This window comes from Carcharodon carcharias, chromosome 34 (assembly GCF_017639515.1).
Source record: "Carcharodon carcharias isolate sCarCar2 chromosome 34, sCarCar2.pri, whole genome shotgun sequence".
NCBI classification, from domain to species: Eukaryota; Metazoa; Chordata; class Chondrichthyes; order Lamniformes; family Lamnidae; genus Carcharodon; species Carcharodon carcharias.
Window position 1 is genome coordinate 17,456,303 of NC_054500.1, and position 17,383 is coordinate 17,473,685.

General features: G+C 43.7%; 1 protein-coding gene across 1 annotated transcript in view; it reads left to right on the top strand.

Annotated features, from left to right (window-relative positions):
* The first annotated feature begins 525 nt into the window (after positions 1 to 525).
* slc1a5 (solute carrier family 1 member 5) overlaps positions 526 to 17,383 on the top strand; it is a 35,155-nt gene continuing 18,297 nt past the window's right edge. Inside the window, exons 1-2 of the mRNA XM_041179185.1 lie at positions 526 to 1,311; positions 16,484 to 16,526. Coding sequence (XP_041035119.1) covers positions 752 to 1,311; positions 16,484 to 16,526 — 603 coding nt within the window. The 5' untranslated portion in view covers positions 526 to 751. The remainder of the gene's footprint in view (positions 1,312 to 16,483; positions 16,527 to 17,383) is intronic.

A 17,383-nucleotide genomic window follows, 5' to 3' on the forward strand; every position in this document is an offset into this window, starting at 1 on the left:
CCACAGATGCTGCCAGACCTGCTGAGTTTTTCTAGCACTCTCTGTTTTTTAAATTAATTTTCCCAAAAATATACTTTGTGCATTAAATGTATAAAAGCAGACTCCAAATCATTTCAATTTGGACATTAAGGGAGGTGTTATCTATTCAACTTTTCATAGTGCATGTTGCCCTGAGGTGCCCGAATACAATTGCGATTCATGCGGCATTTACAGTTGTAGACTCAACGCCAGGCTTAGAGCCGGAGGGGTTCTACAATGTAACCACGGCGGAAAAGTCTTAAGACGGTGGTCTTTCTCCACTTTTTAATACGAATGATCCTCCCTCTGTTCTGTACCCACTTCATGATTCTATGGCTCTGCAATTCTACCTTCGTTGCCCTGTGGCGGGATGTGGGACATAGCGTTCTCTCCATGCTCACGAATCTCCTCTACGGGAGGGGGGGGGGGGGAGGTGGGTGGGAAAGGGATTGGCGTCATACCTTCCGCGCTCCTCCCACCAATGATAGCAACACATGATATCGACACCCACCCTTGAAATGTGGACCGAGTGGTACTGGCCCGGCGAGTCAGTTTCAAACACATTTGCTGCTGCTCGCAGTTGTGTCGTACCTCCGGCGAATTTCGCCCTCGACGGAGAAAGGGAAAGGGCCGGCGTTTTTCTTTTAATCGATATAGGTGAAGAAGTATATATCTAGAACCGTTCTGCGAACTGGCCCGAAGTGGTTCTCAGATAAATCAGGCAAGAGTTATAATGGCTGACTTAAGAGGTGATGATCTGAAAGTGATCTCGAATGGTGACATTCACCTGGACGAGAAGGCTACAAACGGTAACAATGTGTCGGGCGGCGGCAACAATGTATCCAGGAAGCCCCAGGCCGCCGGCAAGGTGAAGAAACTCAAGAAATTCGTCCTGTCCAACCTGCTGGTCATCCTGACCGTGGCTGGGGTGATCACCGGCGTGGTGATCGGTCTGTCGGTGAAGAGCCTGCAGCCCAGCCGGGTCCATGTCCTCTACTTCTCCTTCCCCGGGGAGCTGCTGCTCAGGCTGCTGAAGATGATCATCATCCCCCTGGTGGTCTGCAGCCTGGTGTCGGGCGCCGCCAGCCTGGACCCCAAAGCCCTGGGCAAGCTGGGGGGCTGGGCCATGCTCTTCTTTTTCCTCACCACCCTCCTTGCCTCGGCCATTGGAGTAACCATGGCTTTCATCATCAAGCCGGGGGACGGCGCCAAGGCTAGCGCCCCGCTGCCGGGCTTGGAAGACTCGCTGCCAGAACCTAAAGAAATCACCGATTCCTTTCTGGACCTCGCCAGGTAATTTTAAACACACACAAAAATAACACCCCCCCCGGGGGGGCATCCTGACCCCGGACATTGCACCCAACTCCGCTTAAAAAGGTTAAATAATCAACATCCGCAAAGGTTTATCTTAATTCGAGGTTTCATAAAATATAACTCAATTAAAGTTTGTATATAAGGATACATCGTGATTCGGGGGGGGGGAGGGGGGAGGGAAGTGTGACGAGAGTTTGAATGACTTAATGGAATTTCAATTTAAGTAATTATTTGGCGCTAATGTGACCAGGGCTCGCTGCCCATGTTTCATTGCGATACATTTTTTTTTCTCTTCTCTCCTTTTTGGGAAGCCGCCTCCGGATTGTAAACGAAATACTGCAACAACCTTGATCAATGGCTCCAACGCGTGTCTGATGCAATCGTGTCTGCCACGTGAGTGGGCAGGGAGACACGTCCAAAGGCTATGTGAGATGTCACTGTGCCGGGCAAACAGCCAATTACGGAAGGCCAGTCTGCCCACCGCCCCCTTTTTTGCCAGCGCTGAAGAAGCTCTCCAATTCGTCCCACCCTCACTCCGGAATCTGAATTAGAGGAGATAAGAGCGAAAAAAAACTGCGGATGCTGGAAATCCAAAACAAAAACAAAAATACCTGGAAAAACTCAAGCAGCTCTGACAGCATCTGCGGAGAGGGACACAGTTGACGTTTCGAGTCCGCATGACCCTTCAACAGAACTAAGTAAAAATAGAAGAGGTGAAATATAAGATGGTTTAAGGGGGGGTGGGACAAGTAGAGCTGGATCAAGGGCCAGTGATAGGTGGAGATAACCAAAAGATGTCACAGATAAAAGGACAAAGAGGTGTTGAAGGTGGTGATATATAACGAAAATGCTAATTAAGGGTAGAAAGCAGGACAAGCGAGGTACAGATAGCCCTAGTGGGGGTGGGGTGAGGTGGGGGTAAGGAATCTAAAAAGGCTAAGAGATAAAACAAAGGATGGATATAAATTTAAAAATAATGGAAATAGGTGGGAAAAGAAAAATCTATATAAATTATTGGAACAAAAAGGGGAGGAAAGAGTTCATGATCTAAAATTGTTGAACTCAATATTCAGTCCGGAAGGCTGTAAAGTGCCTAGTCGGAAGATGAGGTGCTGTATGGAGTTGAGACCACAGCCAGATCAGCCATAAGCAAAAACGGAAAATGCTGGAAAAACTCAGCAGGTCTGGCAGCGTCTGTGGAGAAAGAAACAGTTAACGCTTTGAGTCTTCAGAAGGAGGGTCATGCGGACTTGAAACCTTAACTCTGTTTCTTTCTCCACAGATGCTGCTAGACCTGCAGAGTTTTTCCAGTATTTTCTGTTTTTTTTTCACATTTCCAGCATCCGCAGTAATTTGCATATAACCAGATCAGCCATGATCTTATTGAATGACAGAGCAGGTTTGAAGGGCTGAATGGCCTACTCCTGCTCCTAAATCCTATGTTCCTATTTTGAGCCTCGAGCCTGCTTTGCCATTTAATAAGATCAGGACTGAATTGATTGGGACCTCCACATTCCTCTCTACCCCCTATTACTCTTTGACTCCTGTGTCAGTCAAGAATCTATCCAACTCCGCCTTACAAATATTCAATACTGGGCCTCCACTGTTCTCTGGAAGAGAATTCTATAGATCCTCTTGAGAGAAAAACATTTCTCCTCATCTCTATCTTAATTGGGAGACCCCTTCCTTTTAAAAAAAAAAAAGGCCCCTAGCCTTGCCCAAAAGGGGAAACATCCTTTTCAGCATCCACCATGTCAAGTCCCCTCAGGATCTTATGTTTCAATAAGATCGCCTCTCGTTTTTCTAAAGTAATGGTTAGAGGTCCAACCTTTTCTCATAAGTCAGTTCAGATCCTCTCTGCTCCTTCTCCAAAGCCCTTCAAATGTTTTTGCCTCAAATATTTGCTACATTACAAAAGTGTTACATTTTGTTTTGAAAGGTATGATACAAATGCGCTTTTTAAAAAATTCACCCAGTTCCCCTTTGAATGTTACTATTGAATAGCTGCTTCTGAAAGTTTGTTCCAGATCACAACAACTGGCTCCATTAACTTACTTGGTTAACAACACATTTATATAGAAATAACAAAACCACTAAAAATAAGGCAGGGGTAATAAAGGCAATTTAACGGTAAGATTTGTGACCAGGCAGATTACTGTTCAAACTCGTCTCTGCGTCACAAGGCTCCAGGTCCAAGTCCCACTCCAGATACGTGAGCCTAAAAATTGAGGCTGACACTCTAGTGCAGTACTGAGGGGAGTGTTGCTCTGTCGGAGGGTGCTGTCTTTTGGATGAGTTGTTAAACCGACCCCAACTGCCTCCTAGAGTGGATGTAAGTGCCACCACTTGTTAGTTCCCCTCCAAGCCACACAGCATCCTGACTTGGAAATATATCACCGTTCCTTCACTGCCGCTGGGTCAAAATCGTGGAACTCCCTCCCTAACAGCATTGTGGGTGTAACTATACCACATGGACTGCAGCAGTTCAAGAAGGCAGCTCACCACCACCTTATCAAGGGCGATTAGGGATGGGCAATAAATGCTGGCCCAGCCAGTGACACCTACACACCCATGAATGAATAAATTTTTAAAAAATCCCACAACACTATTTTGAAGAAAAGCAAGGGGAGTTCTCCCCAGTGTCCTCTCCAATGTTTATCCCTCAACCGACATCATCAAAAAAAAGATTTTCTGCACATTATCACATTGCTGTTTGTGGGAGCTCGCAAATTGGCTGCTGAATTTCCTACATTACAACAGTGACGACACTTCCAAAGTATTTCATTGGCTGGAAAGCACTTTGTGACATGAAAAGCACCATATCAATGCAAATCTTTCTTTTTAAAATAGATAAGAGTTTATTGCGAGTGAATTATCCTTCTGTATCCTTGCTTGACTTAATCAGGCAGTTCCAATGGGAACTGATGGTGCTTTCTTTGTGGGTGGGTGCCGCTGCTAAATATCAAGATGTGAATGGTGGTCATCAGAAGGCCAGGTTTTTAAAATAAAATCCTACTTCTCACTTGCCAAAGTCAGCACCAACAGGGTTTATTAGGGTTTCTGTTTAAACGATCAGCACTGGGAAATCAAACTTTACAATAACCTGGTTCCATTTGTTGTTGGAGTTGAACTTGTTTAAAAAATTCAAAACTTGAGGACAAGTGCCCCTCTGCCATGGAGGGGGCATTTGTCTAGTGTCCTGTATTAATAGGATCCAAGCTGATTGGTGAAGTCAAAAGCAAGCCACAGAACTTTTCTTTATTAAGAGAGTTTATTGACTTGTTTAGTCTTCCGGCTCTCCTCTCATACAACCCAGTGTCCCAGCTATCCCCTATTTATATATGCTCAAAGTACTCTATTATAAATGCCCTTCACCCATGTATTCTAACAATATAATTAACATACCACTAACATTCTGGCTCTTGATCACTGACCTGTGAACCACCTTGGACAGTGTATGCATTTGTGAGAGTACCCAGTTGAAAGATAGAAAACATGGAAAGATTGCCAACAGAGAGAGAGAGAGAGAGTGACCATTCAATCCATGTCCATGCTGGTCAAAAATGAGCTATCTAGCTGGATCCCACCTTCCAGCTCTTGGTCCATAACCCTGTAGGTCATGGCACTTCAAGTAGATATCAGAGTACTTTTTTGAATGCGATGAAGGTTTCTGCCTCTCCAACCCCTTCAGACAAGGACTACCAGACATCCTCTGGGTGGGAAAAAAAAATTCTCCTCAGTGCACCTCTAATCCTTCTAATTGCTTTAATGTCCTGTGGTTATTGACCTCTCTGTTACAACTATTTATATCACAGCTTTAACATAATGAAACGCCACAAGGCACTTCACAGGAGCATTATAAAACAAAGTATGACACTAAGCCATGTAAGGAGATATTAAGACAGGTGACCAAAAGCTCGGTCAAAGAGGTGGGTTTTAAGGAGCGTCTTAAAAACGGAAAGTGAGGCAGAGAGGGCTAGGGAGGGAATTCCAGAGCTTGGGGCCCAGGCAACTGAAGGTATGGCCGCCAAATGGCAGAGCAATTATAGGGAATGCACAGGATGCCAGAATTAGAGGAGCGCAGATATTGTCATGGGTTGTGGGGCTGGAGGAGATTACAGAGATAGGGAGGGGTGAGGTCCTGGAGGGATTTGAAAACAAGGGTGAGAATTTTAAAATCTAGACGTTGCTTAACCAGGAACCAGTGTAGGTCAGCGAACGCAGGGGTGATAGGGGAAAAGGACTTCCTCTGAGTTAAGATACGGGCAGCAGAATTTTGGATGACTTCAGGTTTACAGAGAATGTGGGGGAGCAGCCAGGAGTGGGTTGGCATGGTCAAGTCTAGGGGGTAACAAAGGCATGAATGAGGGTTTCAGCAGATGAGCTGAGACAGGAGGAAATTTCTGCTCATCCAGTACTGGATGTCTGATAATGTGGTAACAGTGGAGGAGTCGAGAAAGGTGGGGATGAGGTAGAACTGGGTGCCGTCAATGCACATGTGAAAGCTAGCGCCATGCCTTCGGATGATGCCGCTAAGGGGCAGCCTGTAGATGGGAGGAGGCCAAGGGTCGATCCTTGGGGGACACTGGAGGTAACGGTGTGAGAACATGAAGAGAAGCCATTGCAAGTGATTCTGTAGCTACGATTAAATAGTTAAGAATGTAACCAATGATAAAAGAAGCTAGGACAATAGCAACAGCTTGCTGAAAATTTGTGAATTATATTACTAGGCCATAATTCTTCGGGGTGATTCAGATGGTAGTGCGAACCAAAAGATAGAAATGCAAATGTAAGGATTGAGTACCTCCTTTATTGTTCTAATCCAGAAAGCCAGAAAGGATAGTACTGGAACCAATCTTTACTCAGTCTAACATTTATTTAAGGAGTGAAACATCACAAGCATGCACCTCCTGACTGAAACACACCCCTGTTTCAATAAATGTCTCTCGAAATTTGCTCGTGAAACCCCAGTTAATGCCCCCCTGCCTGCATATAATTAAACACAATTAACATGCCCCAATGGATCTATGGATAATCTCCCACATCCCTTTCATCAAATTTAGGATGAGATATTAGAATTGCACAGCATAGAAGAAGGGTATTCTTTGCCTTTTCAAGTATATATCTAATTCCTTTTTCACATTAATTCAAAGGTCAGATATCTATCTGTTAAGGTTAAGGGTGACCAGTCTGGTTCCACGTATTCCAGGAAGTTTCATCACATTACCGATTGCTCCATCCTCATGATTGGTTGTCCAACCTGTTCAACATCATGGTGATCTTATCTTCCTTTCCAGTTGAAATGCCACCCTGGCCTCTGTTTGTTGATTGGATGATTTCTGACTAACAGACAGCCTTTTTCCCCATTGCTAGTATTTTTATTGTTAGTAAACTAACATTTTTTTTAAATGAAAAATGCACAATTTATTGTGTCCATTTGATTTTCCTCCTGGGCTTTGCCTGCAGCAGTGCTCTGGAGATTAATTATTAATTCCTGGATGCTCCAGGGCAATCCTGGAGGGTTGGCAACCCTAAGGTCCGATAGACGTTAAAGATTTTACTGTTGTTCAAAGATTTAACTTGTTATTTCATGAACTGTTTGTGGGATCTTACCATACCCAGTTTTTTTTCTGGGTAAGGGCAGCAATGGATAAGGAACCAAAGATTGGCAAATGGAGTTAAGGTGCAGGTCAACCATGATCTAACTGAAGGGTAGAGCAGGCTCGAGGGGCTGAATGGCCTCCTGTTCCTAATTAGCCTATACACCAATAGCGACTGCATTTCATTGGCTGGGGAAGGCTTCGGGGGGTGTCTTGAGAATGTGGAAGATCGCTGTACAAATGAAACACCTGCCTCTCTTACATCAGCAGCAGAATCATGCAAAGTTGATCCTGTCCCTGTGATTTAAAAGTGGGATTTACTCATGAAAGCTAATAAATGTCAAGTGACATTAAATTGGGTAAACAGTCAAGTAACACTTCAGAACTTCAGTATTAGTTTACAGAGAAGTAAATCTGTATTACCCTGTTCTTTCTCTGGGCAGAGCATGTGGATTAGCTCCCTCTGTCTACTGTGCCATCTTCATGCCCACAGCGAGAAGTTGCTTCATCTGTGTTCTTGTAACCTTTTCAGTTGCTCACCCCTGAACTATCAAAACTCTTGTGGCTAGCAACTGTTCAGTTTCGTGGTCTATTATTAGTCAGTGTGTGTACTGTCTGCTTTCTGACTTGGCTGTCTGATCAAGTTAACTTTGGTAATGACACTGAGATGCCCATCTGAAGTTGGGTTTTAGGCTCATACGTGTAACTCTTTCGAGTACAAACATGTTTCCATCTGTTCCTATTCAGATGAAGTTACATTGTTTCATAGTTTGCCATTGTGAGATTTGAACTCTTGATCTTGGGGTTACAAACCCAGTACCATAACCACTTGGCTATTTAGGCGGTTGACAGAAAGAGGCCATTTGGCCCATCGTGCCTGTGCCAGCTCCTTGAGAAATCTACCCAATTAGTCCCACCTCCCTATCCTTTACCCATTGTCTCGCAAATGTCTCCTATTCAAATAATTATCCAATTCTTTTTACGGAAATTATTGAATTTGCTTCCTCCACCCTTTTAGGCAGTACGATCCAGATCATAACAGCTCAAAAAAAACCCCTCCTTTTCTTCCCTTTGGCTCTCTTGCTGATTACATTAAATCTGCTAATTTGAATGAACATTTTCCTTCACTTCTCAAGGGACGGGTGATTGTGTAATACATTTGGTATATGCACTGTTATATTAATGGTCAGCGACATGGTGACTTTGGGTGAGAAAATCCATGGGCTTGTAATGTGGCCCACTTGCGTGTGGTAGACGCTCCATATATTAATACTGTTAAAAAATATAACTGTTATTAATACTATTAAACCCTGTTCTTTGCAGACAGAAAGAACATGTACACACATTGCACCTGTTTTAACTAAACAAAGCAGGTGACAGCCATTCTCTGGTTGATTTCCCAGGGCAATGCCTTGACCAATCTGAGTCAACCTGCCTGGTTTGTATTCAAGCAATTAATTGTCAGTCAACGGTTTACTGACATTCTCCATGGCAATGCCTTTGCCTATCAAGAGTCCAGTTGCCAACCAACAGCAGTCTTCTCGTGAAGTGTAAATTGTTGTTCTCTTGACATTTGGTATTGTGAATTATCCTGATGACTGCAAGGTGAAAAGCTTCAACAACATGTCTTCTTGCAGCAATACTCAAGTTCTGAACTATCAAACAACTAAATGAAAGAAAAGACAGACTTGTGTTTAGATCGTGCCTTTCACAACCTCAGGATGTCCAAAAGCGTTTTACAGCCAATGAAATACTTTTTGAAGTGTAGATATTATTGTAATACTGCAGCAAACCTGGCAGCCAATTTGCACACAGCAAGATCAGCAGTACGTTGATGACCAGATAGCCTGTTTTAGTGATGCTGTTTGAGGGATAAATTTTGGCCTCAAGATGCCTTTGAGAACTTCCCTGCTGTTGTGTGAAGTAAGTGCCATGGGATCTTTTTACACTTACCTGATTGGGCAGCAGTGGCCTCTGTTTAATGTGTTACCTGAAAGATGGCACCTCTGTCAATGCAGAACACCCACAGTACTGCACTAGGAGTGCCAGCTGAAATGATGTGCTCAGGTCAGGAGCAGAAGGGCAGGCCCAGGTGCCGACAGCCACAACAGTGAGCATGAAATTTGCTTGTGGAAGAATTTGTTTTACTTACATGGGAAGTCTGATGCTGATGAAGCAATTTAATTTATGCTATTGTGACATGAGAGAAATGTCCATGCAGCAAATAGCAGGCCTGGGGATTTTGGCATTCCTGTTGTAACAGAATCTGCACCGATTTTTGAACAAGTCCACAAGGGAGGGCAGCCAAAATTTTTCCACGCACCATCCTGACTTGGAAATATATCACCGTTCCTTCACTGTTGCTGGGTCAAAATCCTGGAACTCCCTTCCTAACAGCACTCTGGGTGTACCTGCACCACATGGACTGCAACGGTTTAAGAAGGCAGCTCACCATCACCTCCTCAAGGACAATTAAGGATGGGCAATAAATGTTGGCCCAGCCAGTGAAGCCCACATCTCGTGAATGAATGAACAAAAAATGGAGCAAAAGGACTTGGGTGTGGCCATCGCTAATGGGTCACAGTTGACATGCAACATAGAATCTATCTATCTAGAGACCATTTAGCCCATTGTCCCCATACCCTGTGAAGCAGAGATATATGAAACAATGGACTTGTATTTCCAAGGACATGCCTTTGGCATCTTATTAGAGTAGTATACTGACCGTGTACTCAGAGCAAGACCTTATGGTCCAAAAATGGTCTTATGTTGCGCACTTCAGCAGAGGTAAAAGGCATTTGAATACAGGAAACCTGGCAACTGAGTCCTCCTAACTCATTACCTAGGCCTCACTTGGTGTCCACCAAAAGGACATTGGTATGTTGGTGTGGATTCAAGGAAAAGCAAGAAGGATTCTGAGACTTCTTTTTAAAACTGGGAAACCAAATTGAAGGCTATCATCAATGATGACACCGCCTGTTAAAGGGTCTTTATTAAAGGCATTGCTATTACACCAAGCTGTTGTGTTTTGAAGGAAAAAGTGAGAGGGTGAGTTACTCGAGGAAGATGTCAAACTTGTGATTTCAAAAGGCTGAAGACTAGAGAAGAGGGGATCACTTCAGAGCAATGTGAAGGCTTCAGAGAGGAAAAGATTTCCGAGAATGGTTTTAGGGATGAGAGCCTTCAGTTATGTGTGTACATTGGAGAAGCTTGGACTGTTCTTCAAGGAGAAGGTTTAAGAGTCATAATGCTTTTTTGGAGAGCCGATGCAGACACAATGGGCTGAATGGCCTCCTGCTGTGCTGTAACAATTCTGTGATTTGATGGAGGTGCTCAAAATCATGAGGGTTCTGGACAGAGTAGATGGGGAGAAACTGTCCCATTGGTGGAACGATCAAGAACCAGAGAGCAGCGATTTTAAGGTGTTTGTCAAAACAATCAAAGTCGATATGAGAAACCTTGATGCAGTGAGTAGCTTGCCTGAGTGTGTGGTGGAGGCCGATTCAATCAAGGTCTTCAAAAGAGAATTAGATAATTATCTGAAAAGAGAAAATTTGGAGGGCTACAGGGAACAGGCAGGGGAATGGGGACTAAGGGGGTTGCTCTTGCAGAGAGCTGGCACCGACACAATGGGCCGAATGGCTGCCTTCCGTGCTTTAACCACTCTATATGGCAGTATCCCAGCTAGCATTTGCAGTATGAGAGGCAAAAGGAAGAGAAACTGGAGGGTAAGAGCATCAGTAAATACTCCCGTAAAAGAAAAGGAAGGCCTCTGGTTGTTAAACGATGGTTGTAGGCCATAAACATAAACAGTAGGTGTTTCAATATTGATACAACAACTCTTGTGTCGTCCATGGATTGTGAGGAACAGGTTAGGATTGCCAAGTTTCAGGAGTAGTTAAAAATGAGAGATATTACAGATGGAATCTGCTGCAAGAGACACCTGGGGAGAGAAAGCTTTCGGTCTACGTAGCATTTACAGCACAGAAAGAGGCCATGCAGTCCAGCTGGTCGATGGTCTCCTCCTGCCCTCTTTTTTTTTCATTTCAATGTATCCTTCAATAATCTTTTCCCCATCATGAGTTTATCCAGCTTCCCCTTAAATGCATCTCTGCTATTTGTTGCAACTACTCCGTGTGGTGACAAGTTCCACATTGCAACCACTCCCTCTAGGAGGAAAATTCATACCTCTTCTCACTGTGGTTAAAAGATGTTGGGGTAGGAAAGACTATTTGGACAGGGTAATTAGAGACAGGAGGTTTTGCGATTTTAAATCCTTTTTGAGCTCTCAAAAATATACTTTGTTCATAGCATTTTGCAAAAGCAGATGACATGAGTCCATATTTTACATAAAGTGCTATGCGGTTCAATTTTCAATACAGTATGTGGCACTTTGAGGTGCCTCACTACACTTACAATCACAGGTATATTTACAGTATATGTTTACTTTTCATGTCGAACATTCTCAGGTGTGGTCAGCTCAACATCTCATTGTACTGTGGCAAGGGGGCATTAGTCTGGTATTTGCCCACTGAGTTTTTGTGGTGGTCACATCCAAGCTTTAGTGTGTCCCTCAGAATCCAGTCCAGGACCATGGAATGTGCCAGTCTATAACACTCTGTCATCAACTGCTCTTTGCACTAGAAGACTGAAAAGTTTCGGGCAGGTCAAAAAGCACCTTTCGTTGAGTTGATGGTCCTCCAGTGCGGTTGATGTTTACCTGTGAATGGTAACCGCCCCTGGGACCGGACCATAGAGTACAGAGTCATGCATTGTGGGGCTACTTGAGATGAACCTCAACTAAAGCCACTGCATCTCTTGCCAGACCTGCTTTGCAAAGACACGTCCCAGGAGGAGGCAGGCGATGGTCTTTTCCCCACTGTAGCTGCCTCAAGGGTAGCTTGGGGCGTTCAGGAAAGATCTGATGGGGAGGGCTCTGCTAGCCATCAAGCTACGTGTCGGTGCTTGTGAAAGTTCCATCAATGAGACGTTCTGCTGAACAACAGGTCGGCAGGGAACCGTCTGACAGGATCCAGCATCTCCTTTTCCCGCAGGGTCTTGAAGGCATTGCAAGTGGACCACTGGCTGTTGGACTTGTGGCCAAAGGTCTTTATCACAAAACTTTTCCACAAGGGACAGGTGATGCGGCATGTTCCAACTGAATGGAGTGTTCCACGGCAACATGATCAGATTCATCCTTTGCAACACTGGGGTCATGTGATTAAAATCTATGAATTCATTCAACTGGTGGGCTAATAGGGTCAGAGATCTCCCTGGATTATGCCTCTCTCCAGCTACTGTGCCCTTTTCTTTTCTCCTGGGGGTGACTCGTTAATGCTGTACAGACACTGAGGATCAATTGAAATTTTTAAGACTGAACAGGTAATGGCAAGGCAGGCTTGAGGGGCTGAATGGCCTCTTGTACTGACATTTGCTTGCCTGAACCAGTCTCCATTAGGTGGAAGCTGGTACAAAGCAGCATATTAGGTGGAGAAGTGAGTGTGCCAAAAACATCGCCCATGTCAATCTGTCGCCTGTTATATTCCACAATGGGAGCAATTTTGCAGGATTCAATTTCCCCCTTGGCAGCTCTCCCGGCAGTTAATCACCTCATTCCGAAGATCAAATCAAGGGGCGAGGTCATGATGATGATGCAGATTTGTTCGGAAGTGAATGGGCTGCTTCTCACGCCATTCTCTCATTGTTAAACAGCATATCTAAGCAAAGAGTTGGTGCTTTATTCAGGAAGTAAATACACATTCTCATGCATTGTTGACAAAGTTAGGTATGTCACGAGTGGGTGGATCACTACCTTTTAATAACTGATTTCCTCACACTGGAGTAAAGCATTTTAACTGTTGCAGTGTTTGTAAAAAGAACTTCCCAGAGTTCAGCAACAGTAATGCAAAACTCTGCAGCCTACACTTTGACAGTTTTGTGATTAAAAATCCTGGTTCCTAAACCACTCTACCCACCCCCCTCACTTACCTTTAAGATGCTCCTTCAAACCTACCTCTTTGACCAAGCCTCTGGTCCACAGTCCTAATATCTCCTCGTGTGGCTCAGTGTCAAATTTTGTTTCATTACACTCCTATGTAGCACCTTGGGATGTTTTACTGTGTTAAAGGTGCTATGCAAATACTAGTTGTTATTGTTGAAAACAAAAACAGAATTACCTGGAAAAACTCAGCAGGTCTGGCAGCATCGGCGGAGAAGAAAAGAGTTGACGTTTCGAGTCCTCATGACCCTTCGACAGAACTTGAGTTCGAGTCCAAGAAAGAGTTGAAATATAAGCTGGTTTAAGGTGTGTGTGTGTGGGGGCCGGAGAGAGAGAGAGACAGAGAGGTGGTGGGGGGGTGTGGTTGTAGGGACAAACAAGCAGTGATAGAAGCAGATCATCAAAAGATGTCAACGACAATAGTACAATAGAACACATAGGTGTTAAAGTTAAAGTTGGTGATATTAAAAGGAAAATCTTTATAATTTATTGGAAAAAAAAAAGGAAGGGAGAAACAGAAAGGGGGTGGGGATGGGGGAGGGAGCTCACGACCTAAGGTTGTTGAATTCAATATTCAGTCCGGAAGGCTGTAAAGTCCCTAGTCGGAAGATAAGGTGTTGTTCCTCCAGTTTGCGTTGGGCTTCACTGGAACAATCCAATAAATTATAAAGATTTTCCTTTTCCCACCTATTTCCATTATAAAAAAAAACCCCCACTAGAGCTATACCTTGAGTGCCCTACCATCCATTCTTAATTAGCACATTCGTTTAGATAATATCACCATCTTTTGATGATCTGCTTCTATCACTGCTTGTTTGTCCCTACAACCACACCCCCCCACCTCCACCTCTCTGTCTCTCTATCTCTCCGCCCCCCACACACACATCTTAAACCAGCTTATATTTCAACTCTTTCTTGGACTCGAACTCAAGTTCTGTCGAAGGGTCATGAGGACTCGAAACGTCAACTCTTTTCTTCTCCGCCGATGCTGCCAGACCTGCTGAGTTTTTCCAGGTAATTCTGTTTTTGTTTTGGATTTCCAGCATCCGCAGTTTTTTTGTTTTTATATATATATAGTTGTTATTGTTGGTCCACTTCCACCCATTATCCCAGTTTTAAAAACATGGTCTCTGCCTAAGTGCAGTTCCAGAGGACCATGTGTGGGCAAAGACAGGTTATTCTGCTAGTAAACTTAGCAGTGTTCTAGCAGTGTTCTCTGCTGATATCTGTGTATGCACATGCACGCTCGCCAATGGACTCCCAATCAGGAGCAGGAGTTGTTGCTGTTTCCTTCCCTCTTAACCTACGCATCCCCAAACCCCTCCCACCAACCAAAATTAACGCCTGTTCGGATGTTCGAAGGGGTGAAATTGTAACCGCATTATAACAGAAGAACCTTAAAATTGCAGAAAAGGGACATATGTTGCTGAAGCTTTTCATCCTGCACTCATCAGAACAAATGCAAGAATGACAACTTTTGTATGATTGTTTGAAATTTGGTTTCTTATGTTTGTCCAGATGAATGCAAGACGAAAAGCTTCAGAAACATGTCTCTCTCTCTTCAGCAATATAATAGAAAAGTTAGGGGAGATGGTCAAAAAAGTGGCTTCAAGTCAACTTTGGGAGGGGTGGATGGAAGAGTAGGGTCAGCTAGAGGGTAATTGTTTCTCTGTAGGTTGGCGGGTGCTTGTAAGCCTTTGGCTCTTCTTGGGGGTGGGGGGGTGGTGTGGAAACAGCAGTGGAAGACTGACTTTTTTTTTCTCTCTCTTCAAAGATTCCAACAGTGTGGCATTTGATGCACGCAAAGCTTTTATTTTGTATATGTGGGGATATTGCACAGCTTTGCTCTTTGGCTTCTTCCTCATTTATTATTTCTGTCTGTTGCTAGGGTAACCTTCTGCTTTTTAGTTCTTGGTTTTTGTGTTTTTTTTCATTATTTCATTTTAGTTCTCTCCCCCCACCCCCTCTTTTGTTCATATATGGGAGTCCTTTACTGCATCTGGCTGTATATCTTCACTTTGTGTCCACAGATTCGCTCACCTGTTTTTCACCATTAATAGTGCTTGACAATCCAACAGGGAATGTTTAAATTTTAACCTTCTTTGGCTATGCAAAGGAAAGACTTTCATTTACATGGCACTTTTCATAACCTTGGGACATCACAAAGCGCTTTACAGCCAAGAATTTTTTGAAGTGTAGTCACTGTTGGAATGCTGGAAACGTTGCAGCCAATTTGCAGACAGCAAGCTCCTACAAACAGCAGTGTGATAATGATCAGATAATTTTTTTTGTATGGTACTGGTTGAGGGATGTATATTATACCTGGGATGTTAATTATATATCAGTTGTGCCTAATTTATATGCAGCTGGTAGGCATTAATTGGAGTTTCACTTGAGCATATATAAAGAGATGCTTGTGAGCTAGCGTGGCTGAGTGGTGTAAGGTGCTGGATTCAGGTTCCCATTGCCGCAGAGGTGTTGGTTCAAATACCACCACTGCCAAAGTTTCAGTTGGTTTACTTTACACTTTAGCAAATACGTTTAGTTGAACATATCCAAGCTCAAAGCTCAAATTTACTGGGCAGATGGTGGCATAGCAGTAATGTCACTGGACTACTGATCCAGAGGCACAGGCTAATGGGACACGGGTTCAAATCCCACCACGGCAGCTGGTATAATGTAAGTTCAATTAATTTGGGACTGGGGTGCATCATTGGCCCCCAAAACGACATTTCATTTTGATTTCTTAAGTTTCCTTTAAGATTTAGTTTTTGGTTACAGTGCCCCTTTAAGGGACCTGAATTTGATTTGTTAATTTGACCTTTTGTTTATTTGCTTTTGCTGAAGAGTGTAAAGAGACACTTGCCTCAGAGTCCGTGTGCCATATGTGTATAGATTACGTGAGGTTGCAGCTCCTTTTTGACTATTTGAAGGGGCTGCTCCTCAAATTCTGGTTGTACTTCAGCCCCACGTTCCTGATCTTTGGTCACCTGGTGTGGGAGGGGTTGGGCAAGTTGGAGGACCTCCTCATTGTCTGACCCAGGGGCAGGCTAAAGTGCCTATTAATAGGTCCAGGCAGTGGGTGCTTGAGGAGATCACTGGCCTGATTGTCTGCTCCTCCTGCATGGCTACATTTGTGCCTGGGTGTTCCTAGAAAGGGAACACATGGTGTCCACTGCTTCGCTGGAGGCCCTCTGTGACCGGTGGGCAATGCAGGGGCTGGAGTGCTTCATCAGTCTTGGAAACATTTTAATTTAATTATTTAAGTTTCCTTTAAAGTTTTCTTTCATTGCAGCACCCCTTTTAAGGGGCTGTCAATTTTTTTAATTAGTTAATTTGTTAGTTCTATTTTATTTTATTGGTATATTCAAAAGAGTATAAAGAAAGACTTACACAAAACAGTATGAAGAGACACTTATTGAAACTGAGGTGTGGTTGAGTTAGGAGGTATATGCTTGTAATGTTTCACTTGCTGAGCGGTACATAACTTAGGTGGTGTAGATAGTTCGGGATCTTCTGAAGAAAATCTTTTATGCTCTTTTTTTTCTTTCAGGAACATCTTCCCATCTAACCTTGTGTCAGCAGCTTTTGAGTCGGTGAGTTAAGTTTCACTGTGCTTGGAGAAATTGAGGCTGATAATTATTTCATGATAGATTATTTGGAATTCTCTGAATGCTGTGTTTGTCTAATTTGTCTAAATTGGAATTTCGAAATAGAGGAAGGAGCATTTTAGCTGAAAGGGTAGTTATGTTACTAGACTAGAAGCAGTTTGAGAATTTAGTTCAGAATTTGAAAATTATTTCTTAAAAAAACCTGGTAAGAGTGACCATGAAACTATAGGATTGTCGTTAAAAACTCTTTTAATTCACTAATGTCTTTTAGGGAAGGAAAACTGTCATTCTTGCCCCGTCTGGGTAAGTGACTCCAGTCCCACACCACTGTGGTTGACTCTTAACTCCTCTATGAAATGAGTTATTAAGGTACTCAGTACTATCAAATTCGCTACCTACCAGCAGTTCAAGAAGAAGGCCCCTCACCACCTTCACACAGCGACCAGGGATGACTGATAAATGCTGCTTTTGCCAGTGTTGTCCATAGCCTGAAAATGGAAAAAGGAATGTTAAGGAATGGCAGAGATGGACTTAAGAACATAAGAAATAAGAGCAGGAGTAGGCAATACGACCCCTCGAGCCTGCTGCACTATACTATATAATCATGGCTGATCTTTGGCCTCAACTTCACTTTCCCGCCCGTTCTCCATGTCCCTTGATTCCCCGAGAGACCAAAAGTCTATCTATCTCGGCCTTAAGTTCATTCAACAGTGAAGCATCCACAACCCTCTGGGGTAGAGAATTTCAAATTTCCCCTCATCATCTCAGTCCTAAATGAACGGTCCCTTATCCTGAGACTGTGCCCCCGCCTTCTAGATTCCCCAGCCAAGGGGAAACAACCG